At 40.4% G+C, this 27,318-nt stretch overlaps 2 protein-coding genes and 1 pseudogene across 2 annotated transcripts; 2 read left to right on the top strand and 1 right to left on the bottom strand.

Moving 5' to 3' along the window:
* Positions 1-318: 318 nt before the first annotated feature.
* On the bottom strand, positions 319-10,985 carry LOC139374530 (kelch domain-containing protein 1-like; annotated as a pseudogene).
* Positions 10,986-11,036: 51 nt separating this feature from the next.
* On the top strand, positions 11,037-20,532 carry LOC139375402 (polymerase (DNA directed), epsilon 2). The gene is made up of 19 exons (XM_071117157.1): positions 11,037-11,131; positions 11,670-11,770; positions 12,090-12,165; positions 12,273-12,350; positions 12,626-12,719; positions 13,374-13,448; positions 13,570-13,653; positions 13,979-14,035; positions 14,180-14,228; positions 14,333-14,405; positions 14,671-14,843; positions 15,133-15,222; positions 15,360-15,414; positions 15,610-15,669; positions 15,776-15,853; positions 17,489-17,597; positions 19,909-20,085; positions 20,248-20,315; positions 20,489-20,532. Exons 1-19 carry the CDS (start codon positions 11,037-11,039, stop codon positions 20,505-20,507), a joined length of 1,611 nt encoding a protein of 536 aa, XP_070973258.1. The 3' UTR covers positions 20,508-20,532.
* Positions 20,533-20,766: 234 nt separating this feature from the next.
* Positions 20,767-27,206, top strand: LOC139375404 (kelch domain-containing protein 2-like). Its single transcript, XM_071117158.1, has 14 exons — positions 20,767-20,937; positions 21,609-21,857; positions 22,135-22,214; positions 22,331-22,448; positions 22,803-22,915; positions 23,996-24,077; positions 24,354-24,437; positions 24,559-24,639; positions 24,880-24,938; positions 25,499-25,608; positions 25,691-25,763; positions 25,929-26,016; positions 26,159-26,211; positions 26,433-27,206. Exons 2-14 carry the CDS (start codon positions 21,615-21,617, stop codon positions 26,554-26,556), a joined length of 1,308 nt encoding a protein of 435 aa, XP_070973259.1. The 5' UTR covers positions 20,767-20,937; positions 21,609-21,614; the 3' UTR covers positions 26,557-27,206.
* The last annotated feature ends 112 nt before the right edge of the window (positions 27,207-27,318 follow it).

Here is a 27,318-nt window from a genome sequence, read left to right as displayed (position 1 = left end):
GTTATTATAAAGTGGTGGCCAAAGCAAAGTTGTAGTTGTAAAAATTATGATATCAAACATTACAACAGTCTTGTTTGCAGGCAGAAAACACACCCATTCACAGTCATAATATAAAATAAACTGTAAAACATCAAAAATATATATGGATACATAATGATAATTAACTACAATCTTCTGGAGGATAAATCTTCCCACATACCCTGCAGGCCTTATCAACAGTAATACGTGGAACATAGAGTTTGAACTATGAACTCTGTATTATCAATTTACTGTAGTCTACTATTGAGAATTTCCCACTAATATTTACATATGAAAATGCTATATTTTCCTAGATGTCCGAAAAAAGGACATTATCCTCTGTACAGCTGGCAGTAGTTTTGGGGGCATACATGGAAGCTGTTTTTGAAGCAGCTTGCAGTTCTTCACATTCTTGGCTATGTAATCCTCACATATCCTGTGGGGGAAATTTTTTTTTTAAAGAACAGTGAAAGTGTCGGCTAAGAGGGCAGGGCACTGCATGCATTTGGAAGATGTAGCTTAGTATACTAATCTTTCACTACGTTATAGCATCCATGTAATGGCAAACAGTCAACATGATTTCCAAAATATCAAAGTGTGTTCTAGCTGAGACAGATACTCCCTCATTGAACGAATGATCATAATTGATTAGTTACCGAAGGAGGTGGTAGGGCTGGATCTGGAAAACAAGTACATCATTGCAGTGACCCTGAAGAAAGGTGATTGTAAAAAAAAACGTGAATTGTGTCTTAAATAATTATTGATTTACCTCACCACAACAGCTCATTGTAAAGGTGTTCCATAATTCATAATCCATATGTTCCATAATTCATACTCCATATGTTCCATAATTCATGTTCCATAACTCATAATCCACATATTCCATAATTCATAATCCATATGTTCCATAACTCATAATCCATATGTTCCATAATTCATACTCCATATGTTCCATAATCCATATGTTCCATAATTCATCATCCATATGTTCCATAATCCATATGTTCCATAATTCATACTCCATATGTTCCATAATCCATATGTTCCATAATCCATATGTTCCATAATTCATCATCCATATGTTCCATAATTCATACTCCATATGTTCCATAATTCATAATCTATATGTTCCATAATTCATACTCCATATGATCCAGAATTCATGTTCCATAACTCATAATCCACATATTCCATAATTCATAATCCATATGTTCCATAACTCATAATCCATATGTTCCATAATTCATACTCCATATGTTCCATAATTCATAATCTATATGTTCCATAATTCATACTCCATATGATCCATAATTCATGTTCCATAACTCATAATCCATATGTTCCATAATTCATAATCCATATGTTCCATAATTCATACTCCATATGTTCCATAATTCATAATCTATATGTTCCATAATTCATGTTCCATATGTTCCATAATTCATGTTCCATAACTCATAATATATATGTTTCATAATTCATACTCCATATGTTCCATAACTCATAATCTATACTTCATAATCTATATGTTCCATAATTCATACTCCATATGTTCCATAATTCATGTTCCATAACTCATAATCCACATATTCCATAATTCATAATCCATATGTTCCATAACTCATAATCCATATGTTCCATAATTCATACTCCATATGTTCCATAATTCATAATCTATATGTTCCATAATTCATACTCCATATGTTCCATAACTCATAATCCACATATTCCATAATTCATCATCCATATGTTCCATAACTCATAATCTATATGTTCCATAATTCATGTTCCATATGTTCCATAATTCATGTTCCATAACTCATAATATATATGTTTCATAATTCATACTCCATATGTTCCATAACTCATAATCTATATGTTCCATAATTCATGTTCCATATGTTCCATAATTCATACTCCCCATATGTTCCATAATTCATGTTCCATAACTCATAATCTATATGTTTCATAATTCATACTCCATATGTTCCATAACTCATAATCCATATGTTCCATAATTCATAATCCATATGTTCCATAATTCATAATCTATATGTTTCATAATTCATACTCCATATGTTCCATAATTCATAATCCATATGTTCCATAATTCATACTCCATATGTTCCATAACTCATAATCTATATGTTCCATAATTCATACTCCATATGGTCCATAATTCATGTTCCATAACTCATAATCCACATATTCCATAATTCATCATCCATATGTTCCATAACTCATAATCTATATGTTCCATAATTCATGTTCCATATGTTCCATAATTCATACTCCCCATATGTTCCATAATTCATAATCTATATGTTCCATAATTCATAATCCATGTTCCATAATTCATGTTCCATAACTCATAATCCACATATTCCATAATTCATCATCCATATGTTCCATAACTCATAATCCATATGTTCCATAATTCATACTCCATATGTTCCATAACTCATAATCTATATGTTCCATAATTCATACTCCATATGTTCCATAATTCATGTTCCATAACTCATAATCCACATATTCCATAATTCATCATCCATATGTTCCATAACTCATAATCTATATGTTCCATAATTCATGTTCCATATGTTCCATAATTCATACTCCCCATATGTTTCATAATTCATACTCCATATGTTCCATAACTCATAATCCATATGTTCCATAATTCATAATCCATATGTTCCATAATACATAATCTATATGTTTCATAATTCATACTCCATATGTTCCATAATTCATAATCCATATGTTCCATAATTCATTCTCCATATGTTGCAGAGGCAGTTGCAGTGCGTTTGGTGTGGTGCATACGTTGGGTTTATCGAACATATGCGTCAAAACTGTGTGCGTAGATGGCTTGACAGAAATGGTAGCAGAAGGTGAATGTTGAACTTTTGTTACATTCATTTCCAGATGATGCTGCATACTATTTTGCGCAATGACTCTGTCGGTATGTCCAAAGCGTTTTTTTGCCCTCCTGCGTCACTGTGTACACAGAGGATCTCTGCTAAACAGTGTTAACCCTCCTCTCCGTGATTTGTAGTCAACTTCAACAAAGTTGACGACAAATACAAAGTTGTCTTTGCAATTGTAACAACCAAGCAAAGGATGAATAAGAATATGCTTCAAATGAAAATTGCAGATGACTGCATTAAAATAAATGGCTTACTTACAGTATAGGCTATAGGCCTACAGTGCTTTCAGAAAGTATTCACACCCTTGGACCTTTTTCCACATTTTATTGTGTTACTGCATTTAAAATGGATTAAATGTAGAGTTTTTGTCACTGGCCTAGACCCAATACCCCATAATATCAAAGTGGAATTATTTATTGGGAATTTTTTACTAATGTAAAATAATTAGAATCTGAAATGTCTTGAGTCAATAAGTATTCAACCCCTATGTTATGGCAAGCCTAAATAAGTTCAGGAGTAAACGTTTAATTAATTAACAAGTCACATTATTTATTTGAATGACTACGTCATCTCTGTACCCCACACATACAATTATCTGTAAGGTCCTTCAGTCGAGAAGTGAATTTCAGACACAGATTCAACCAAAAATATCAGGGAGGTTTTTAAATGTTTTGGAAAGAAGGGCACCTATGTCTGCTTTAAAATAAAAAAATGTAAAAAATATCCATTATGAGCATGCCGAAGTTATTTATATATTTTACCGCCCCTTTAACTCCCCAAGTTCGATCATGTCTCATCGCTGCAACTCCCCAACGGGCTCGGGAGGCGAAGGTCGAGTAATGCGTCCTCCAAAACATGACTCGACAAACCACACTTCTTACCACCCGCTGGCTTAACCCAGAAGCCAGCAGCACCAATGTGTCAGAGTAAACACTGTTCAACTGACAATAAAGGTCAGTCTGCAGGTGCCCAGCCCGCTGCAAGGAGTCGCTAGAGCGCGATGAGACAAGTAAAGCCCACCCAGCCTGGATCAGTCGATGTGCAAAAGGTTTTTAACGGCCACGTTACTAGCGAAGGCTCTAGGAAACACTTTCACTACTAAAGACACATTGTAAGAATGACACATCGTAAGAATGTGAATCGTAAGAATGACACATCGTAAGAATGTGAATCGTAAGAATGACACTAACGCTATGAAAGCTCTGGGAAATGAGGCCCATATCATAGAATTACATATAGAGATCCTATAATTCACTCTGAGTCAGACAATGTGTTAACAGTTTTACCATTTGCACATTTTAGGTACATTCCTCAAATTGGAAAATGAAACACTTTCTGCTAACAACTAGCACATACACTACCTTGGTTTGTTCATGTATGGATGCTCAAGCTCTCTCCATTTCTTTGTCTCTACATCAAATGCCCAGCCATCGCCTAGAGATGCATAATTTGTTTTAGAAAACCAAATAATGCCATGTTTCCATGGAACATAAGGTACAGAGGTAGGATTGGGAACCTGAATGGGTAAATGACTGACTCATTGGTTCGCAGTCCATACCCAGTCCTCCAAATAGAAACAAAGCACTATCAGATATTGCGGTTAGGCTATGCTACGACCTTCCCACTGGCACAGTGGATTCTGGTACTCTGGAAAATACATTTTGAAAGAACAGATACAAAAAAAAATCAAGTGTGATGTGATAACAATATAGTACAGAATAGTAACCATTTTAAGTTGAGCATTTGAAAGAGTGAATAGTAAATACGTACATTTCGGACCATGTCCATGATTCTAGATCTAAACAATAAATGTCACTTGTCCTCGATTCCTAAAAGTGAAAACGGAAAAACAGAAGAGTTTATTCCAGACCAGCGCAAAAGAAACTTGAGTCAAAAGTCTTATGTTTCAATAATGTTCTGCAGAGAGACACAATCTCATGAATCATTGTGACACTTTAGGTTGTCTGTGTCAATGCAACCACGGAGAGAGGTGTTGAGATACATCGTTTTTCACCCTTATTCTGCCTCCACATACGTATCCTTTGTTCCTAAGTGTTGCACTGGCAGCTCTGGGGTCAGGGGCACGACCCTGTAGACAAAAACAATATTTACAGTGTAGCTAGATATCCACAAAGAAACGATCATATTTTAAGTGTCTTGCCTTATATGCTACACTGTTAATCATATGCTATGACAACACCATGTTTTTGTATATTCACTAAATTAATTGCTTTATTATACAGTGGGGAGAACAAGTATTTGATAGACTGACAATTTTGCAGGTTTTCCTACTTACAAAGCATGTAGAGGTCTGTAATTTGTATCATATGTACACTTCAACTGTGAGAGACGGAATCTAAAACAAAAATCCAGAAAATCACATTGTATGATTAAGTAATTAACATAAGTATTTGATACATCAGAAAAGCAGAACTTAATAATTGGTACAGAAACCTTTGTTTGCAATAACAGAGATCATGCACTTCCTGTAGTTCTTGACCAGGTTTGCACACATTGCAGCAGGGATTTTGGCCCACTCCTCCATACAGACCATCTCCAGATCCTTCAGGTTTCGGGACTGTCACTGGGCAATACTGACTTTCAGCTCCCTCCAAAGATTTTCTATTGGGTTCAGGTCTGGAGACTGGCTAGGCAACTCCAGGACCTTGAGATGCTTCTTACGGAGCCACTCCTTAGTTGCACTGTGTGTTTCGGGTCGTTGTCATGCTGGAAGACCCAGCCACGACCCATCTTCAATGCTCTTACTGAGGGAAGGAGGTTGTTAGCCCTGATGTCCTTACACAGCTCTCTGGTCTTGGCCATTGTGGAGAGGTTGGAGTCTGTTTGATTGAGTGTGTGGATAGGTGTCTTTTTTGACAGGTAACGAGTTCAAACAGGTGCAGTTAATACAGGTAATGAGCGGAGAACAGGAGGGCTTCTTAAAGAAAAACAGGTCTGTGAGAGACGGAATTCTTACTGGTTGGTAGGTGATCAAATACTTATGTCATGCAATAAAATGCAAATTAATTATATAAAAATCATACAATGTGATTTTCTGGATTTTAGATTCCGTCTCTCACAGTTGAAGTGTACTTATGATAAAAATGACAGACCGCTACATGCTTTGTAAGTAGGAAAACCTGCAAAATTGGCAGTGTATCAAATACTTGTTCTCCCCACTGTATATGTAAACTCAATTTAACCTCTGTCTTACACTGGTTTGTCGTTCACTCCAACAGGCCCATGTTGGGTCAAACATATGAACTTCATTGTTCCATCCCCAATAGATGTCATCCACCTCCAAAGCACAATACTACTAATCCATACAATAAGTTCATAGTAAATGAATGTATACCTATGGACATAATTGCACACGAAAGCAAAAAATTACCCTTGATGCCTCATCCATAAGGAAGCTTCTATTGTTACTGATGTCATCAAGTTGCTTATAACCATATCCAGCGAAGTAGATGAGCCTACAGAAAGACCAAAACATCTTCCAATCACAAGGGGTTCATATTACAGGGGAGCTAGGAACCCCCATAAGTGTAAGAAAGACTTTAGCTGGGCCAGCACACTATTTATTTAGACCACCTATAATAGTAAAGGTGTAATCAGAACCGTGACAATCTTTCTATTTACATAAAGAATGTTTACCTGCCATTGAAAACCCAACAAGTGCGCTTATCTCTGGGTGAGGGAGATGAGCCACTCTCATGGTTCACTTTCCTCCAGCTATATTTCCCATCCAGGAGGTTGACACAGTAAAGCTGCAAACACAGAGCAGTTCATCATGTAAATGTGAACAAAACAATATAAGGCTTTGTAAACTATTGAGGATTTTCACACTTCCCTGCCAATGTGTACTGTACCATCAGGGCTTGTTTTCATCAAGTGTCTCAGAGTAGGAGTGCTGATCTAGGATCAGGTCCACCCTGCCCATGTAATCTTATTCATCATGATCTAAAATGGAAAAAAACGAATCATACATCCGTACTCCTACTCCGAGACACTTTGTGAATACATGCTCTGGGACCCTTTTTCTGTTGAATGAGTTTACCTGATTGGTCTGTCCGTTGTCATTGCATCCCCCAAATATGTACATGTCCCCATTCAAAGAGCTGCCACAGGTGCCTGACATTGGGGGTGGGACCTCTCCAGACATTTGACACAATTCCCTTCAGATTGGAGAACAAACAAACAATAAACAAACAGAACAGGGAAATTAAGGATTCCGTTCTGCAGCTAAATCATTCCAGAACACACATTGCACATAAAGCATACCATTAACCAGATGTATTTAGAGAGTTGAACCAATGGGGTTTCTGCATCATGAAGCATTTACATGACACTTTAACGTTCGATGTTAGCCATGTTAGCTCCCCATTAACATTACATGGGAAATGTTTTTAAATAATACAATAGAACTGAATGTCTAGAATTAGCATTATGATGCATTTACATGACACCACAACACTATGTACAACATAGCAGCCATGTTAGTTCACCATTAACATTAGATGGGGAATATTTAAACCATGCTATGTAATTGTATGTTCGTAAATTCACCCTAGCAACCTATTCCGATTTCAGAGTGCTCTGGTTTGAGTGCCAGAGCACAGAATAATTGAGGAATTTACGAAAGCCCTAAACGTGGTTGTTGTGACAGGTGTAAGTAAACATCGAAGAATTGTTTTAATTAAATTGTTGTCAGTAACTCAGTTACAGTCATGAATCCTCTTGATAACATGACACAACACTCAAGAAGCTATGCCAGCTCTGTCTGGGCGAGTAAAATGTTCAGAATTAGGTGTTTTCTCATTTATGTCTGGAAGTAGCTACCTAGCAACCTAGCCAACTCTTTATGCAGTTGGCGTGGGTGGGTTGACTGTCGGGTTTGTTCGTAAATTCAATCTGGAGTGCCAGAGTGTGCTCTGGGCGTTAGTAAATTCAGAGCGTTATCAGATTGTCCGTTCGTAAATTCCGAGCGCACACTGGACGCTCTGGCCGAGGAGTAATTAGGGTTGATCCGTGCGCTCTGACCTCACGACGGCAGTAAAGCACCCAAGCTATCTGCCTAACGTTGGCTAGCTTGCAAGCTAGTTCCAGACATATGAGAGAACACCTCACTCTGACCATTTGACTCTTGCTCGCCCTAGCAGAGTTGGTTAGTGTTTTCATGTTATCACAAGAGGGTTAGTGACTCTAACTGTGTTATGGCAACAATTGAATTGCGTTTTTTGGGAGGGGCCGATGTTTGGTCATAGTTCGCTGCCTGCACCTGCCCACCCGTCCAGCATCACTACTCTGCACGGTTCTGACTTTGAATATGTGGACAGCTACAAATACATAAGTGTCTGGTTAGACTGTAAACTCTCCTTCCAGACTCACATTAAACATATCCAATCCAAAGTTAAATCTAGAATCGGCCTCCTATTTCACAACAAAGCATCCTTCACTCGTGCTGCCAAACATACCCTCGTAAAACTGACCATCTTACCGATCCTAGACTTCGGTGATGTCATTTACAAAATTGCCTCCAACACCCTACTCAACAAATTGGATGCAGTCTATCACAGTGCCATCCGTTTTGTCACCAAAGCCCCATATACTACCCACCACTGTGACCTGTACGCTCTCGTTGGCTGGCCCTCGCTTCATACTCGTCGCCAAACCCACTGGCTCCAGGTCATCTACAAGACCCTGCTAGGTAAAGTCCCGCCTTATCTCTGCTCGCTGGTCACCATAGCTGCACCCACCCGTAGCACGCGTTCCAGCAGGTATATCTCACTTGTCACCCCCAAAGCCAATTCCTATTTTGGCCGCCTCTCCTTCCAGTTCTCTGCTGCCAATGACTGGAACGAACTACAAAAATCTCTGAAACTGGAAACACATCTCCCTCACTAGCTTTAAGCACCAGCTGTCAGAGCAGCTCACACATCACTGCACCTGTACATAGCCAATCTATAAATAGCCCAAACAACTACCTCTTTCCCTACTGTATTTATTTAGCTCCTTTGCACCCCAGTATTTCTACTTTGCACACTCATCTACTGTCAAATATACCATTCCAGTGTTTTAATTGCTATATTGTATTTACTTCACCACCATGGCCTATTTATTGCCTTTACTTCCCTTATCTCACCTAATTTGCTCACATTGTATATAGACTTATTTTTCTACTGAATTATTGACTGTATGTTTTGTTTATTCCATGTGTAACTCTGTGTTGTTATATGTGTCGAACTGCTTTGCTTTATCTTGGCCAGGTCGCAGTTGTAAATGAGAACTTGTTCTCAACTTGCCTACCTGGTTAAATAAAGGTGAAATAAAAAAATGAGTTATTCTGCACTCTGACACACACAGACGAGAGTGCTCTGAAATCGGAGTAGATATCCAGAGTGAATTTACAAACGCTACTCCTCGGCCAGAGCATCGAGTGTGCCCATTCATAGAGAGAAACGCTCTGAATTTATGATAGGACAATCTGACAACACTATGAATTTACGAATGCTCAGAGCGCACACTGGGTACACTGACACTACGGAGTGAATTTACAAACGCTCCCTAAATGTCTAGAATTTTAACACAATTCAAAAACTCTCTAAATACCAATATTCCACTTTGTCAATGTAATAACATTTTAGTAACTATGTAGTAGGCCTAACACCTCTGACATGCGATGCAGAGTTTACAAATTATGACCTGTAGTGTTTACAAAGTCTGCCATCTAATGATATGTTGGTTTCAGTGCAATCTTTGAGTACATTTTTGCATATTCTTTTTTTCATGGGTAGATTAGATTTTTTTTTTTTATGTTTAGAATGTAGTTTTCCAAGGATCCAAACTTTTGTATTACATCAATTTATTAATTCACAATCTTTGAAACGTGTTAATCTATATACTTCCCATATACAAAAATACTATTTGTTATAATTAGATTAATATTCTTACCATACACCTCTTTCTAAATCATAAAACCAGACTTCATCATTTGGCAGAAAAACTTCATCATGAGCAATTGTCTGCAGAAAACAATTGAAACGTAAAAGTAAATCTTTTTTTATTACTGAATGGGAAGATGGAATACGTTTCTTTACATTCTTAAATTCTATCTTTGCATATTCATCAATACTGTATGGAGAAGAAAAACATTTATTGCACAACTACATTGAATAATTTTGCATATCCCTAACAACATATTAGTGAAATATTGAAATGCTTAACATAAATTCAAGACTATCCATTGGCAATGTTTGTAACGATATTTGCTAGTAGACTTTCTTCAAACTCTTCCATCTGTTTGACAGTTTTTGCTTACCACGTAGCCTCGCAGGACATTTCCCTCAACTACAGCTGTATGACCGCATCGCTCACCGGCTACAAGCTCTGGACAGTGCTTTGCAAGTGCAGAATCCATGCGTGCTAAAAAGGGAGATGAAAAAATAACGAAAGGTGGCTAAATAAAAGACCACACGTGGCAGTACTTTCAATGTATCCGGTTGAAGAAATCTGTAAAAATGTAACCTTGTTTAGAGATTAATTTTTGTCAACACAGCTTCTGACAGCGAAGAACCAAGGCCATATGGTAAGTTAAGGTACAAGTTTCTCTCGTCTGTCGCCTCAAGAGGATGTTTTCCAACAGCTTCTTGGAGAAAACAAGTTTTTCTTGCCCTGATAGGCTTCAGGGCAGGTTGTCTCATTGGACACTTATGACCTATCCTTCAACCTGACCTACTAAGAATGGTTGTTCTATTCTGTATTAGTTTTTACACCAATAAAATTACGTGCGGTAAACATTTTAGAATAATATTGCGATATGATAAATAAACATATGACAAGACTGATATACATTAATAACCATGCCAATTGATCATGCAATGATAAGTAATAATCTGGGTAATAGCTACTTACATGTCTGGCTGCTTTATCCATGTGTTTTTGAGAATACCCACTGTTTTGAAAACCTCAGCTGACTTCAAACAGCAAATATCGGCAGAATCGTGCAGTAGTGAAGCTTGTGTAGAATCTTTGCTTTGAAGGAAGTGACGAAACATATAGGCGGAAGTTAATATTTAGCGCCAAATGTTGATTGTTGAAGAAAGATTGAACATGGAGGTTCGCAGAGTGAAGACGAAAGTATCTGCTGGTTTCAAGATGAGGGGACTTATGCTTCGACCGTACGCTGTCATTTGTCAATCATGTTGTTCTTGACATAATATTTGGTTTACAGTAAATGTAATGGCTGCATTACTAGTTAGTAGCTAAATCTGTCTTGTTGTGTCAGTGATACCAAGAAAGAAACTAGGAGGCTAAGGTTAGCTTAGCTACAGTAAATTACATGGACAGCTAGCTAGACATTTTAGTAGTATGCTATGCATATTTAAGCAATTAATCTATAGAAACTAATGCAAATGTTGTATGTTTTTAATAGGAATGATGGGATTGATGTCTGGCAGTCAGAGGTATACTACAAAGCAGCATCAATGAGTTAGCCAGCAAACTTTGATAAACAACCAGAAATAACAATTGATTTGAAAGTTAGCTAAACATAGATATGTGTTTGGTTGTTAAGTCAATTAGACCATGCCCATTTCAAGCATATCTTAACTAAAAAAGTTATTTCAGAATATTCAGACAAGTTAGCTGGCTAACTCCTTGATCCAGCTTTGTAGTATACCCCTCAGATGTGTTCGTTGTGTTGTTGTTGTCCTCCAGGGAAGCCAGCAGGTACCTAGTGGAGGTGTTGGAGTCTGTCGATGAGCTTGAACTGGATGATGTCATCGAGAGGGTCATGGATGCTGTGGAGAAGCAGCCATGTACGTCTTCTTCGATCATAACAAGCTACTAAAATGATGTACAAAACTCAATTGTGTTGGCTATTTTTTTATGTGACCTTTTATTTAACTAGGCAAGTCAGTTAAGAACAAATTCTTATTTTCAATGACGGCCTAAGAACAGTAGGTTAACTGCCTTGGTCAGAGGCAGAACCACCTTGTCAGCTCGGGGATTCGATCTTGCAACCTTTCGGTTACTAGTCCAATGCTCTAACCACTAGGCTACCTGTTGCCTCAAAAAATATATTTCAGAATATTCTATGCTTGTGAATGATGTAGCTATTCCTCTTCTCCTGGACAGTGTCCTCCAGTATGATTGAGCTGGCTGTGGTGGAGACTGCTGTTCAGGACTGCAGCCAGTCATGTGATGAAACCATGTAAGTTGAGAAAGGTGTCAGTCTCACAATAACCAATTTCATACACATTCTCTAGATAGTCATCCTCAAATTTGACTTATTCGTGTGAACTATTTAATTATTTTCAGAGATAATGTTTTCAACATAATTGGCGCTTTTGACGTGCCAAGATATATCTACAGCACAGAGAGGAAGAAGTTTGTACCGTAAGTATGAATATATAAACCTTGACTTCCTGATGCTTTACTGTTTGTTTACTTGTTTAATTACTTGTATGTGCTGTGTACTACTTGATTCAGCTTTTAGCTGCCAAGTACTGGCAACATGCAAGGTAATAAAACTACTACTACTATAGGTTGACCACATCTAGTCTATATGGTTCACATGTTTTATCAAAAACACTCTAGAATAAATGATCTTTCTATTGAAACCAACATGTGAAGAAACCCATCAGTGAAACTGTTGTTTGTTCTTCACCTAGCCTCAACATGACCACCCACTCTGTTCCAAGTCTCTGTGGCTCAGCCAGGGACAAGGCAGAGCTCTTTAGGGAACGCTACACACTCCTACAGCAGGTCAGTAGGCTACATTTCTTTTCCCTCTGAATCCATCATAGTTTGATGATCTTTGTATATTTTGGCCTTAAAGCAACTGTACAGTGTTTCCAGACTTCTCTGACATAATATTACCTATATGTAATTACAATATGAGTGAAAAAGTTTTCCTTAAAAAAAATTGTAATTAAGAACAGTATGTTAAAAAACATATTTTCTGTGTTTTGGAAGGGTGTGGGGGTATAGTGGTCATTAAAAATGTTCACGAGAACAGACCGCTGATTGGCCAGCTCATCTTCCTCAGGAGGATGACATCATCATTTATGAGGAAATAGCAAGCATTTTTTTAAAGAGTCTGTTTGAGGTGCAAGTTTGAGGTGGGGTTTTTTAAGTTGTTTTTTTTCTCTCCAATTTATGCTTTGGCCACATATGAGTGTAGGAAGAGTCATCAACATTATTTGGGTATGGGTTAACAGAATATTAACTTTTAAAAGTGAGATTTTCATTGGACAGTTACTTTAAATTAAAAAAAACGTTTCTTTCCTGAGACGCTGCTCTCTGTGAGGTTGTTGTAAAGAGAATGTGTTCCCAATCCACTTAAATAAATGAAAAGTTAAATCAGTGATAAATAAAGGTGTACCCTGATCCACATTGACAGTTACCCCGTTTCTGTAGCGTACACATCGGCACGAACTCTTCACCCCACCTGTAATAGGGGCAGCAGCAGAAGAAGGCAGAAACAAATTTCAGGTAATAACTCTGTCATAACCTAAAACGCACTTAAACGTGTTTAATGGATTTGACATAAGCTAAGAGGATGTTCTCATGTTGAACATTGATTGCCCTGATCTTGCTCTGTTCTTGTTTTCAGCTTCAGACTGTTGAAGCACTATTAGGTAGTACGGCTAAACTAGGAGAGGTCATTGTTTTGGGGATGGTCACACAGCTTAAAGAGGTGAGCAGCTAAAATTCATGTTAATTACTTTTTAATTGGAAAATATAGTAATATCTATATATATACAGTGCCAGTCAAAAGTTTGGACACACCCACTCATTCCAGGGTTTTTCTTTATTTGTACTATTTTCTACATTGTAGAATATTTGTGAAGACATCAAAACTATGAAATAACACATATGGAATCATGCAGTAAACAAAAAAGTGTTAAACAACTGTAAATATATTTAAGATTCTTCAAAGTAGCCACCTTTTGCCTTGATGACAGTTTTGCACACTCTTGGCCATCTCTCAACCAGCTTCACCTGGAATGTTTTTTTTTCAGGGGAAATTCTATCTGGAAGACCCCAGTGGTACAGTACAGCTGAACCTCTCAAAGGCAATATCCTTTCACTGGTGGGGATGGTGATGGAGAGCGAATGCTACAAATGTTCTTACATAATTCAAGGGGCCAATTAAAATCTTGAATTTCGTCAATGTTGATTGTATTTCAGATCATGCATGTTTTCTTTAACCTTGTCCTCACCAGTTCCACAGTGGACTTTACACAGAGTCCTGCTTTGTTTTGGCAGAAGGTAAAATAATTTATCTTCTTCATCCACATTAATGGACATCGAAGGAGATGTACCTTATTGTGTTATGCAATGACTTAGTAGTCCGGTCCTCTTTCCCCCCATAGGCTGGTATGAGGACTCAGTCTTCCATGTCAACGCATTTGGATTCCCGCCGACTGAGCCATCATCCACCACAAGGTCAATAGATTACAATGTTGCTGACCTATCAGTGTTGTCTTCATTTAGAAATGCACATTACCTACATAATGTCTGCTCCTCTGAAAATCAGTAGGCCTACTGAGAAGGGCGAAAGTTATTTCACATTCCAATGTATTGTTTTTAACTCTACAGTTGGCATTTAAACAAATATTTTCCTTTCCCCTGTGTGTGTATATATATATATACACACACACACACAAATAAATGTAAAAAACAGTGGATGAGCATGGACTCTGGTTTTTAGGGCCTACTACGGTAACGTGAACTTCTTCGGTGGGCCGTCCACCACGTCGGTGAAGGCCTCAGCCAAGCTAAAGCAGCTGGAGGAAGAGAACGAGGACGCCATGTTTGTGGTGGTCTCCGACGTGTGGCTGGACAGCGTGGAGGTGCTGGAGAAGATCCACCTTATGTTCTCAGGTTCGTTCCACCCATTACGTCACTGACAGAAGAGGAGCTCGTATTTACCAGGTTACTGTAAAGCACTTTGTGACAACTGTTTATGTAAAAAGGGCTTTCTAGATACAATTGGGTTCATTGATTGACTCAAGCATTTATGCAAGTCGTATTAATGTTGACATTGATGGTTATTGTCATGCGTTTCATGTCTATCTCTGACAGATTTTGAAGTCTCCATCAGTGTGCTCAATTTCTATCTCTACTGCTTAATAGTATGGTCTGAAACAACCTTAGCATGTTTCCATTGTAGGATACGCAGCCATGCCTCCTACCTGCTTCATCTTCTGCGGCAACTTCTCCTCGGCCCCCTGTGGAAAAACACAAATCAAATCACTCAAAGGTAAGAAAGATTTTGAGTAATTATTATTTTTTTTTTAAATTATGCCCTGCTTGTGAAGATACACTGACCTGGCAAATGGGTTATGACAGAAGCATTAGTACACACAATTGAAGTATTTTCTCTTCCCCCCCCCCCAGATTCGTTGAAAGTTCTTGCCGATGCAATCTGTGAATATCCCAGCATCCACAACAGGTAACGTGTGAGGGAGGAAAACCACTTGGTTGACCTAAAAGTCTTATATTCCAGGAAACAATTTCAACAGTACTACATTGTTGCATCCAGGGCGACAAACTGTTTGGGAAATATTCACCATGCTGCATTGTGGGTCTTCTACGGGAAATTGTTGTGTTTACTTGTCTAACTGAATGCATCCTTTCAAAACTGCAGTAGTCGCTTCGTGTTCGTCCCCGGTCCTGAAGACCCTGGTCCGAGTACAATTCTACCCAGGTGAGAGTTGAAAAACAAGAAACCTGTTATTCCTCTGTTGTGTTGCTCATGATTTGACTGTAGTCCTCTGATGTACTGTACTTTATATAAATACTTGTGTCCTCAGGCCCCCATTGGCAGAGCACATCACTGAGGAGTTCAGACAGAGGGTGCCATTCTCTGTGTTCACTACCAACCCATGCAGGTGACTGAAATATATGTATTTTTAAATGTATTTAACCTTTATTTAACTAGGCAAGTCAGTTAAGAACAAATTCTTATTTACAATGACTCTTATTTACGATGGGCAAACCCAGACGATGCTAGGCCAATTGTGCGCCGCCCGAAGGGACTCCCAATCACGGCCGGTTGTGAATCAACTTGGAAATATAATATTTGTTGATTTATTCTATTTTGAGGAATTTGTCTCTTGAGCTGTATTAAAGGGATGTCTCTTGAGCTGTATTAAAGGGATATACAGTGCATTCGGAAACTATTCAGACCCCTTGACTTTATCCACATTTTGTTACAGCCTTATTGTAAAATGGATTAAATCGTTTTTTTTTCCCTTATCAATATTCAAACAATGCCCCATAATGACAAAGTAAAACTGAGTTTTAGATTTTTTTGCAAATGTATATATATAAAATTAAAAAAAATGCATTTACATAAGTATTCAGACCCTTTACTCAGTGCTTTGTTGAAGCTACCCTTGGCAACGATTACAGACTTGCATGTTCTTGGGTATGACGCTAAAAGCTTGGCACACCTGTATTTGGGGAGTTTCTACCATTCTACCATTCTTCTCTACAGATCCTCCCAAGCTCTGTTAGGTTGGAACTTGAGCATCGCTGTACAGCTATTTTCAGGTCTCTCCCTAGATGTTCGATTGGGTTCAAGTCCGGGCTCTGGCTGGGCCACAAGGACCTTCAGAGACTTTTCCCGAAGCCACTCCTGCGTTGTCTTGGTTGAGTGCTTAGGGTCGTTGTGCTGTTGGAAGGTGAACCTTCACCCCAGTCTGAGGTCCGGAGTGCTCTGGAGCAGGTTTTCATCAGGGATCTCTCTGTACTTTGCTCCGTTCATCTTTCCCTCGATCCTGACTAGTCTCCCAGTCCCTGCCACTGAAAACATCCCCACAGCATGATGCTGCCACCACCATGCTTCACCGTAGGGATGGTGCCAGGTTTCCTCCAGACCTGACACTTGGCATTCAGGCCAAAGAGTTCAATCTTGGTTTCATCAGGCCAGAGAATCTTGTTTCTCATGGTCAGAGTTCTTCAGGTGCCTTTTGGCGAATTCTTAAGTGGGCTGTCATGTGCCATTTACTGAGGAGTGGCTTCCATCTGGCCACTCTAGCCTAAAGGTCTCATTGGTGGAGTGCTGCAGAGATGGTTGTCCTCCTGGAAGGTTCTCCCATCTCTGCATGTTTAAGATCAGAGAGACATAAAAATGGTATGCAGTTCATCTGACTCTGGGGAAGTGGATAAAAGTTTGGATTTTGGCAACGAAGCCCAACATTGTTGTCAAAAACATTTGGTTCCATTTGCTCATTATAACAAACAGTCAAGGCTGCTGAGGGGAGGACGGCTCATAATAATGGCTGGAACGGAGCAAATGGAATGGCATCGAACGCATTAAAACCATGTGTTTGATGTACTTAATACCATTCCAAATATTCCACCCCAGCCATTGCCACAAGCCCGTCCTCCACCGTTAAGGTGCCACCAACTTTCTGTGATAACAATTGGACCATTCTTTGACAGTTAGTTTTCACAGGTTTTGTCATTGCGTGTAGTCTTTTAACATCTCACGACCTGTGAATCAAATGTTCCTATGTCAGAATCCAGTACTGCAGCCAGGAGATTGTTGTCATCAGAGAAGACCTGGTGAACAAGATGTGCAGAAATTGTGTCCGACTGCCTAGCAGCAACCTCGACATTCCAAACCATGTGAGTCTTAGCTTCTCAGTTATGACATACCCAACATATACAATATATACATATATATACATATATCTGCACAATTACCTACAGTACCAGTCAAAAGTTTGGGCACAACTACTCATTCAAGGGATTTTCTTTACTTTTACTATTTTCTACATTGTAGAATAATAGTGAAGACATCAAAACTATGAAAGAACACATATGGAGTCATGTAGTAACCAAAGAAGTGTTTTTAATATATTTTATTTGAGATTCTTCAAAGTAGCCACCCTTTGCTTTGATGACAGCTTCGCACACTTGGCATTCTCTCAACCAGCTTCATGAGGTAGTCACCTGGAATGCATTTAAATTAACAGGTGTGTCTTGTTAATTTGTGGGATTTCTTTCCTCCTTAACTTCTTGACGCTACCCATCCCTTGAGCGGGATAATTGTCATCAGCAACCGCTGATTTGCATAGCGCCACAGTCAAATAATATGACAAAAACTATTTATATTCATGAAATCACAAGTGAAATATTGCAAAACACAGCTTAGCCTTTTGTTAATCCACCTGTCGTCTCAGATTTTGAAATTATGCTTCACAGCGAAAGCAATCCAAGCGTTTGTGTTTATCGATCACATGACAAAACATTAAGTACACTTTGTATCAGGAAGCTTGGTCACGAAAATCAGAAAAGCAATCAAATTAATCGTTTACCTTTGATCTTCGGATGTCTTCACTCACGAGACTCCCAGTTACACAACAAATGTTCCTTTTGTTCCATAAAGATTATTTTTATACCCAAAATACCTCCGTTTGTTTGTCGCGTTATGTTTAATCATTCCTCAGGTTATTTTTAAAATATATATTCAATAATATATCAACCGGGAGTGTAGGTTTTTCAATAGGACAGGGAGAAACAATGGCCGCTTTACTCTGTTGCGCAAAATTCACTCTGAGAGCCCCCACCTATCCACTTTCTCGCTCATTTTTCAAAATAAAAGCATGAAGCTATGTCTAAAGACTGTTGACACCTTAGGGAAGCCATAGAAAAAGGAATCTGGTTGATATCCCTTTAAATGGAGGATAGGCATGCATAGGAACAGAGAGGTTTCAAAATAAGAGGCACTTCCTGATTGGATTTTCCTCAGGTTTTCGCCTGCAATATCAGTTCTGTTATACTAACAGACAAAATAAAATAAATTATAATAATAATATAAATTTTTACCCCCTTTTTCGTGGTATCCAATTGTTAGTAGCTACTATCTTGTCTCATCGCTACAACTCCCGTACGGGCTCGGGAGAGACGAAGGTTGAAAGTCATGCGTCCTCCAATACACAACCCAACCAAGCTGCACTGCTTCTTAACACAGAGCGCATCCAACCCGGAAGCCAGCCGCACCAATGTGTCGGAGGAAACACCATGCACCTGGCAACCTTGGTTAGCGTGCACTGCGCCCGGCCCGCCACAGGAGTCGCTGGTGCGCGATGATATCCCTACCGGCCAAACCCTCCCTAACCCGGACGACGCTATGCCAATTGTGCGTCGCCCCACGGACCTCCCGGTCGCGGCCGGTTACGACAGAGCCTGGGCGCGTACCCAGAGTCTCTGGTGGCACAGCTGGCACTGCAGTACAGCGCCCTTCACCACTGCGCCACCCGGGAGGCTCACAGACAATATTTTGACAGTTTTGGAAACTTTAGAGTGTTTTCTTTCTAGGCTGTGTGAGGGCTATTTGACCAAGACGGAGAGTGATGGAGTGCTGCATCAGATGACCTGGCCTTCACAATCACCTGACCTCAGCCCAATTGAGATGGTTTGGGATGAGTTGGACCTCAGAGTGAAGGAAAAGCAGCCAACAGGTGCTCCGCCTATGTGGGAACTCCTTCAAGACTGTTGGAAAAGCATTCCCGGTGATGCTGGTTGAGAGAATGCCAAGAGTATGCAAATCTGTCAAGGCAAAGGGTGGCTACTTTGAAGAATCTAAAATCTATTTAATTGAACACTTTTTTTGTTTACTACATGATTCCATATGTGTTATTTCATAGTTTTGATGTCTTCGCCATTATTCTACAATGTAGAAAATACATAAGATCAAGCAAAGCTCTTGAATGAGTAGATTTGTCCAAAATGTTGACTGGTACTGTACATTATATAAACATAGCTAGTTAGTTTGGCCCGTATTCACAAAGCGGATCACCCCACACACACCTAGATCAGCAGTCCTACTCTGAGGCGCTTTGCGTGAATATTTGTCTTGTGGTTGAATTTATTATTCATGGATGATAATGACATGAAAATGTCTGACAATCACCAATAAACTCTCTTTCTCCAGTTTGTGAAGACCATCTTGTCTCAGGGCCACCTGACTCCCCTGCCGCTGTATGTCAGTCCAGTGTTCTGGGCCTATGACTATGCTTTACGGGTTTACCCCGTGCCTGATGTCATCATCTTTGCGGACAAATATGACCCTTTCAACATCTCCAACACAGACTGCCTCTGCATCAACCCGGTACGTTATGCTTATTCCTAGATTTCCACCATTTTGTTTTATTATGAGACTCGGTATGAGATGTTGGTCTTGGGTTTCGAACTATATTATGATGAGATCTTATATTCTTAATTTAAGATTTTAAAAATATTTTGTATATATATTGTCATTTTGTTCTTGCAGGGCTCTTTCCCAAAAAGTGGCTTCACTTTTAAGGTATATTACCCATCCAACAGGACCGTTGAGGACAGGTGAGAAATGTTTTTTACTCTTTGTTTATGCATGCTCTACACATAATTCACTTGGTGCTAATCATTGCTTTACTGGCAGTATGGTAACTATAGTATATTGAGAGTCAACTTGGTGTTCATGTCAGTCTTCATTTCTCTTTGCTGATCTAAATATTATTTATTTTTCCTCACAGCAAACTTCAAAGCCTCTAAAGACCATAAGGATTATTTTGGACGGGGGGGATCGGCTGTTATGGTTGTGTAAAAAAAAAAATGTTTTTGTAAAATATGTCTAAAAATACTTTTGCTAAATCCCTTTTTATTTTATTTGTATGTACCTTTTGTATCATGGAGAATAAAGGTTCACTGTCATTGAATTGTCATCTTTGTGCTTTTTTTACTTGACTGGTTAATGTTGGACAATAAAGCAAATAGGAATTGTGTTACTCTTCTGTACTTGCATAAATCAAATGATTATATTTGACCTCACAAAGATGGCGGAAATAAGAAGTTATTGGTTAATTCCGGTCAGGCATCTTGTAATTGACGACTTCAACCAGATGTCGCATAATAATCACTAAACAAAAACATAACGTTTCTCACTGAAGGCCAAAGCAGCCGTGGACCATTTAAAGCAGACTACGTAAGTGGATTTTTTGTTGTTGCTGCAAGGTTGCATAGTTCCCTTTTTCAAAGTTTAGGTGGCGTTAAAACGCAGTTAAATTGGTTGATAGGGCGAACTGTGTAGTACGTTAGCTAGCTTGCAGACAGCTAAGTTTGCTAACGTTGGCTAGGTAGCTTTTGGTGTCACGTTGAGTCGGTGTAGGCAAAAAAAATATGCTTACTGCAAACAAGTATTTTTGCACAAGCTACGCATTTATATTGTCTTCATGATGGCAAGCAAGCCAACATCATGACTTGTGTTTCCATGTAAACCAACAGTCAGGGCGCCAACCATCAGCCATGGTGGTACTGAAACAGTTGCCAGCTGTTGATATTAACTTACTTAGCCGGCAACAACAATTCTAGTCCTACCCTGTAACAGCTAACGCTATATATTTGACTAAAAAGAGAATACATTTTACAATCTGAATTACTTATAAATCTCTTAGAATTCATACTGTAAAACGTATTATCTTTTTAGTCATACTAACCCTGTTCATAACACAGCCCATTGTTGGCTGAGCTACCTGCTTAGCTATATCCTATAGCTGCATGTTGGGAAGAATGTCTGTATTGTTCCAATACCCCTCATACTCCTCTACTCTGAATCCCTGTGTATGCAAAACTATGTAGCTCTCTTCTCCCATCCAGGTGATCATGGCAGAAATGGAGGAGGACATTCCTGACCCCTTGCCTGTTGAGGAAGATGAGGAGTTGGAGAGGGATGAAGAGGAGGGAGAATTTGACTGGGTGGTGGATGAGGCTGATGAACTCGATGATGAGGATGTAGTTGTTCTGGACACAGAAGCAGAGTCCTTTGAGTTGGAGCAGCCAGCTGAGCGGAGTGGCCACATAGCAGCGGTGGATGGACACTACATGTACGTTTGGGGAGGATATAAGGTAAGCAAGTATGACAGGCATTCTGAATAGACTTTTGTTTATATGATAGTGTATCTAAATTGAATTTGGAACTATACCATTTTAATCAATGATTGAAACAATGATCAATGAGTCTTCAATCAATTATAGTTTTTATTGGAAGATTTGTTGTCAACTTTGACCTATGAATACCATTTGCCACAGTCCACTTTGCCAGATACAACACAGCCGAACTCCCAGGCAACATGTTTACAGATGATGTAATTCCATTGACTTCCCTCGTTTGTCTTGTCATTAGAATTCCCAGACCACTGGCTTCTTTGACTTATACTTGCCAAGGAATGAAATCTGGATCTACAACATGGAGACAGAACGATGGTAATAATGATTTTTAAATATACTTTTGTTAGTGTCTAGCATGTCTCAAATGATATGGCTCCCTATATAGTGCCCTACTTTTGACCAGAGCCCTTATATCTACTGTGTATTTGCAGGAAGAAGCAGATGACTGCGGGTAACCTGCATACCTCCATGTCTGGCAGCTGTGGAGTGTGTGTGGATGGCGTCCTCTATCTGTTTGGAGGCCACCATGCCAGGGGAAACACTGACCGGGTGAGAATATACCGTGTGTGCATGTACGTGGACTCTGTTATGTCTTGTAGAATCTTGGCACCTAAGGTTGTGTCCAGTCCCTCCCTTTTCAGAAACTGTGTTTACAAAAATATTTTATGTGCTGCATGCTAAGAACTATGTTTTCAATCATTTTTTGGTTAAAATCCCCACTTTCAGCATCGGATGTTAATTCACCACGGCATGATTTATTTATTTATCTACATCTCACCTCAGAAGCCTGTTTTCCACCAAACCATTTAAATGTTAATGTCTGTTACGAAACTTATGATGATATACCTTTTTTTGATTTCATACCATCGCAACGTTGTCCCTGTTCTGCTCCGTGGCCTTCAGGTCTTCCGGCTCCCCCTCCGAACACCGGCCCTCTGCTGGGAGGAGATGAAGGATCTCAAGGGCCTGGCCCCGTCCTGCAAGGACAAACTAGGCTGCTGGGTCCACAAGAACAGGTGAGGTGGCCCATTGGCAGGCAGTGAGTTAGATTATAGAACCGGTGAGGTGGCCCATTGGCAGGCAGTGAGTTAGATTATAGAACCGGTGAGGTGGCCCATTGGCAGGCAGTGAGCTAGATTATAGAACCGGTGAGGTGGCCCATTGGCAGGCAGTGAGTTAGATTATAGAACCGGTGAGGTGGCCCATTGGCAGGCAGTGAGTTAGATTATAGAACCGGTGAGGTGGCCCATTGGCAGGCAGTGAGTTAGATTATAGAACCGGTGAGTTGGCCCATTGGCAGGCCGGTGAGTTGGCCCATTGGCAGGCAGTGAGTTAGATTATAGAACAGGTGAGGTGGCCCATTGGCAGGCAGTGAGTTAGATTATAGAACCGGTGAGGTGGCCCATTGGCAGGCAGTGAGTTAGATTATAGAACCGGTGAGGTGGCCCATTGGCAGGCAGTGAGTTAGATTATAGAACAGGTGAGGTGGCCCATTGGCAGGCAGTGAGTTAGATTATAGAACCGGTGAGGTGGCCCATTGGCAGGCAGTGAGTTAGATTATAGAACCGGTGAGGTGGCCCATTGGCAGGCAGTGAGTTAGATTATAGAACCGGTGAGGTGGCCCATTGGCAGGCAGTGAGTTAGATTATAGAACCGGTGAGGTGGCCCATTGGCAGGCAGTGAGTTAGATTATAGAACAGGTGAGGTGGCCCATTGGCAGGCAGTGAGTTAGATTATAGAACCGGTGAGGTGGCCCATTGGCAGGCAGTGAGTTAGATTATAGAACCGGTGAGGTGGCCCATTGGCAGGCAGTGAGTTAGATTATAGAACCGGTGAGGTGGCCCATTGGCAGGCAGTGAGTTAGATTATAGAACCGGTGAGGTGGCCCATTGGCAGGCAGTGAGTTAGATTATAGAACCGGTGAGGTGGCCCATTGGCAGGCAGTGAGTTAGATTATAGAACCGGTGAGGTGGCCCATTGGCAGGCAGTGAGTTAGATTATAGGTCTAACTCATTGCGCCATTACATATTGCCTCTAAAGAAAGAGATGTTTATTTTGATTAATGTTTCTCAATGAACTGCTCTGTGTGTCGACAGGCTAGTATTCTTCGGGGGCTACGGCTATATGGCACAAGGAGCTCACAGAGGGACATTTGAATATGATGAAACTTCATTCATGGTATGGTCAATTAATTCTACAACTCTGCAGCTGCTTTTTAATGGCAGTATGAAAACAATGGTCTGTTTAGTCTATTAGTCTTCAGCAAAGGGACTCGTCAGTAAGGGTAAATCCTTGGTCGTGTTCATTAGGCACCCAACGGAAGAAAATGGACTGAAACAGGGAGGGACAACCTGGACTTGTCCAATAAGAGTTGCCAATTTTAGTGTTTTGTAGAAAAATGTTTTCTGTTGCATGGCCTAATGAACACAACCCCTTCACTGTGTGTTGTAACAGGGAGATAATCCGGGGCGGGGCTGGAACAACCACATTCACATCTTAGACCTGGAGAAGTCCACTTGGAGCCAGCCAGTCACCAAGGTAACGCCGTTCCCATAAATCTGGTCACGTTACGACTTTGTGTTGGAAGCCATTTTGTACAGCTGTCTCAGTGGGAGCCCCATTTTCACCTCTCCTTTCCCTCCCTCTCTCCTGGCGAAAGGGCAACGCCCCCTCTCCCCGGGCAGCGCATGCCTGTGCCAAGGTGGGCAACCGAGGCTACGTGTTTGGGGGGCGTTACAGGGTAAGTAGGAATGTTCTTTGAAAATAGAGTTTACTCAAGTTCCTGCTGAGTTTATGGTCATGCTGTCTAATGTAAAACAATATCACTGGCCTGTAGACAGAGATTTAGGTCTTCACGATGTTAATTTATATGATTTACATATTGTTATGCCTTGTTACATCATAGATTATAAAGGATATTGTGTTCTAAATGTTTGATGCTCTTCCTCCATATGAGTAAGGCTTGACTCTTTCGCAACAGGATTACCGCCTGAACGACATGTACTACATCGACATGGACTCCTGGGAGTGGCATGAAATGTACGCTATGGCAACTTATCCAAAATGTCTTCATGCGTGTTATAGCGTTATACGCATCCATTTTTTTATGGGAGGATGTTGTGTTCTTACCCATGGAAGTCCCTGTGTGTTCACCATGATGGTACTAACAACTCTCAACCCTCTCCCCCTCCACCTCCCCATGCTCCCCTCCACCTCCCCCGGTCACATCTCCCCACGCTCCCCTCCACCTCTCCCGGTCCCATCTCCCCTCCACCTCTCCCGGTCCCATCTCCCCTCCATCTCTCCCGGTCCCATCTCCACCTCCATCTCTCCCGGTCCCATCTCCACCTCCACCTCTCCCGGTCCCATCTCCACCTCTACCTCTCCCGGTCCCACCTCCACCTCTCCCGGTCCCATCTCCACCTCTACCTCTCCCGGTCCCATCTCCACCTCTACCTCTCCCGGTCCCATCTCCACCTCTACCTCTCCCGGTCCCATCTCCACCTCTACCTCTCCCGGTCCCATCTCCACCTCTACCTCTCCCATCTCCACCTCTACCTCTCCCGCTCCCATCTCCACCTCTCCTTGGCCTTCTGCAGGAGTGTTCCTCAGCAGGGTCCTGTGGGACGCTCATGGCACTCCTTAACTCCTGTGTCACCTGACCACATATTCCTGTTCGGAGGCTTCACAACTTCCCGAGAGACGCTCAGTGAGTGAAGAATATGTCATTTTCCTTAGGAGTCCATGGCTCGACCACAATGAATTCCTCTATCTATTTGTCATGTATACAGGTGATGCTTGGCTGTACTGTGTCAGCAAGAACGAGTGGCAGCAGTTCAAGCACAATCACACAGAGAGCCCCAGGTAATATCTCCATAGAGATCAACGAGTCTATTAAAAACTATCTTCATGACAATATCACCAAATAAGTGGTTAGGAAAAGAAGCTGCTTGTCTCACTGTGTACATTGTTTGTCTTATGAGTCAGTGGTGATTTTACGTTGATTTTGTGTGTGTGTGTGTGTGTCAGGCTCTGGCACACGGCCTGTTCCGGTCCTGGCGGGGAGGTGTTTGTGTTCGGTGGCTGTGCCAACAACCTGCTGTCCCATCAGCGAGCGGTGAGGACGGTTAGAACAACACTCAGTCATAAACTACTAGACCTTTCTTGGTGTCACTTGAAATTAGAACAAAAAAAAAGATTGATAACCAGTTTTACTACAAGTATAGTCTGAATATGTTCTTCCATTTCCTTTTCAACAGGCTCACAGCAAAGAGTTGCTGGTTTTCACAGTTCAACCCAAGTCACTTGTTCGGTGAGTAGAAACAGAACCCAGACAATATGGCCCATACACCGAAATACTGTTTTTCACTGCATGCATTAATGAACACAACCCAAAGTCCAGGTCTCTGTTTCAGTCAGTTTCCTCCTGCCTAATGAACACGTCAACTCTTGATACAATACATCTTGTGGTCAACCTAAAACTTACCTTCCCATGCGAACTGGGAAGTTAAATATCGCCTGATTTTGTTTTAGGTTCTGTATGGAAGCAGCGCTGCAGCACAGAGAGTTGCTATCTGGGTCCTGGGACTGCCTGCCTAAACATCTGCTGCACACTCTCAAACAGAGGATGGGAGGCATCAACGCCCTGGGCTCATAAGAGCCATATACCACCACGTTCTTTGGGGTGGTATGGTTGAGTGTGTATGAGATGGTTGACTGCCACGGCCGTGCTGCTAGCTGAACGAAGAGGACAGCTCACCTGATCTTGTCACCAAGTGTCATGAGGAGTGGGTTGAGAAAAACAAAAGTAAATTAGTGTAAATCATTTAGAGAAATGGAGGCTTTTGTAGGGACTAGTGTTGGCAAATCCCTTAGGCCAGTCAATCAGCAAACATGGCAACGTTATTTATCCTAATTCTGAGTGCTTACTTTTATGATGTATATATTGTATTGCATATATATGTGTGGATTTGGTGTGCCTGTGTTTAAAAAAAAAAAAAAAAATGTATATTTTTTTAAGTAAAAGTATCATGTATTCATCCTGCTGGAGAGGTGGCATACCTTAGACCATGTTAGTCAGAAGAGGCTCGTGTAGCATTTTGTTGTTTGTTTTAATCAGGTAATACCAGTTACATTGGAGCCACATTGCACTGAATTTCATTATCAAGAAGTTACTTGTTTGGTATTATTCTTGTCTGATCTGCACAGCTTTCCCTTGACATTTTTATTATAAAATATATTGTAAAAAAAAAAAACATTTAAAATGTTTAATTTTGAATTAAGAAAATAAACCAGACAAATATGCCAGATCTGATTCTGATCTTTTACACACACACATTATCTTGAATGATAAATGTAAAAATCTGTGAAACAACTGAGGGAAATGTAGGCTTTTCCTGTTATCCATATATTCATTTGC

This window comes from Oncorhynchus clarkii, chromosome 19, assembly GCF_045791955.1.
Source record: "Oncorhynchus clarkii lewisi isolate Uvic-CL-2024 chromosome 19, UVic_Ocla_1.0, whole genome shotgun sequence".
NCBI classification, from domain to species: domain Eukaryota; kingdom Metazoa; phylum Chordata; class Actinopteri; order Salmoniformes; family Salmonidae; genus Oncorhynchus; species Oncorhynchus clarkii.
This window is presented reverse-complemented; position numbering and strand designations above follow the sequence as displayed.

Coding starts and splice junctions, on each gene's coding strand:
- LOC139375402 (XM_071117157.1), top strand. CDS start 11,037: ATGTTGATTGTTGAAGAAAGATTGAACATGGAGGTTCGCAGAGTGAAG. Junction 12,720..13,373: donor GCTACACACTCCTACAGCAG/GTCAGTAGGCTA, acceptor CCGTTTCTGTAG/CGTACACATCGGCACGAACT. Junction 15,223..15,359: donor ACAAATCAAATCACTCAAAG/GTAAGAAAGATT, acceptor CCCCCCCCCCAG/ATTCGTTGAAAGTTCTTGCC.
- LOC139375404 (XM_071117158.1), top strand. CDS start 21,615: ATGGCAGAAATGGAGGAGGACATTCCTGACCCCTTGCCTGTTGAGGAA. Junction 21,858..22,134: donor ACGTTTGGGGAGGATATAAG/GTAAGCAAGTAT, acceptor TCTTGTCATTAG/AATTCCCAGACCACTGGCTT. Junction 22,449..22,802: donor CCAGGGGAAACACTGACCGG/GTGAGAATATAC, acceptor CGTGGCCTTCAG/GTCTTCCGGCTCCCCCTCCG.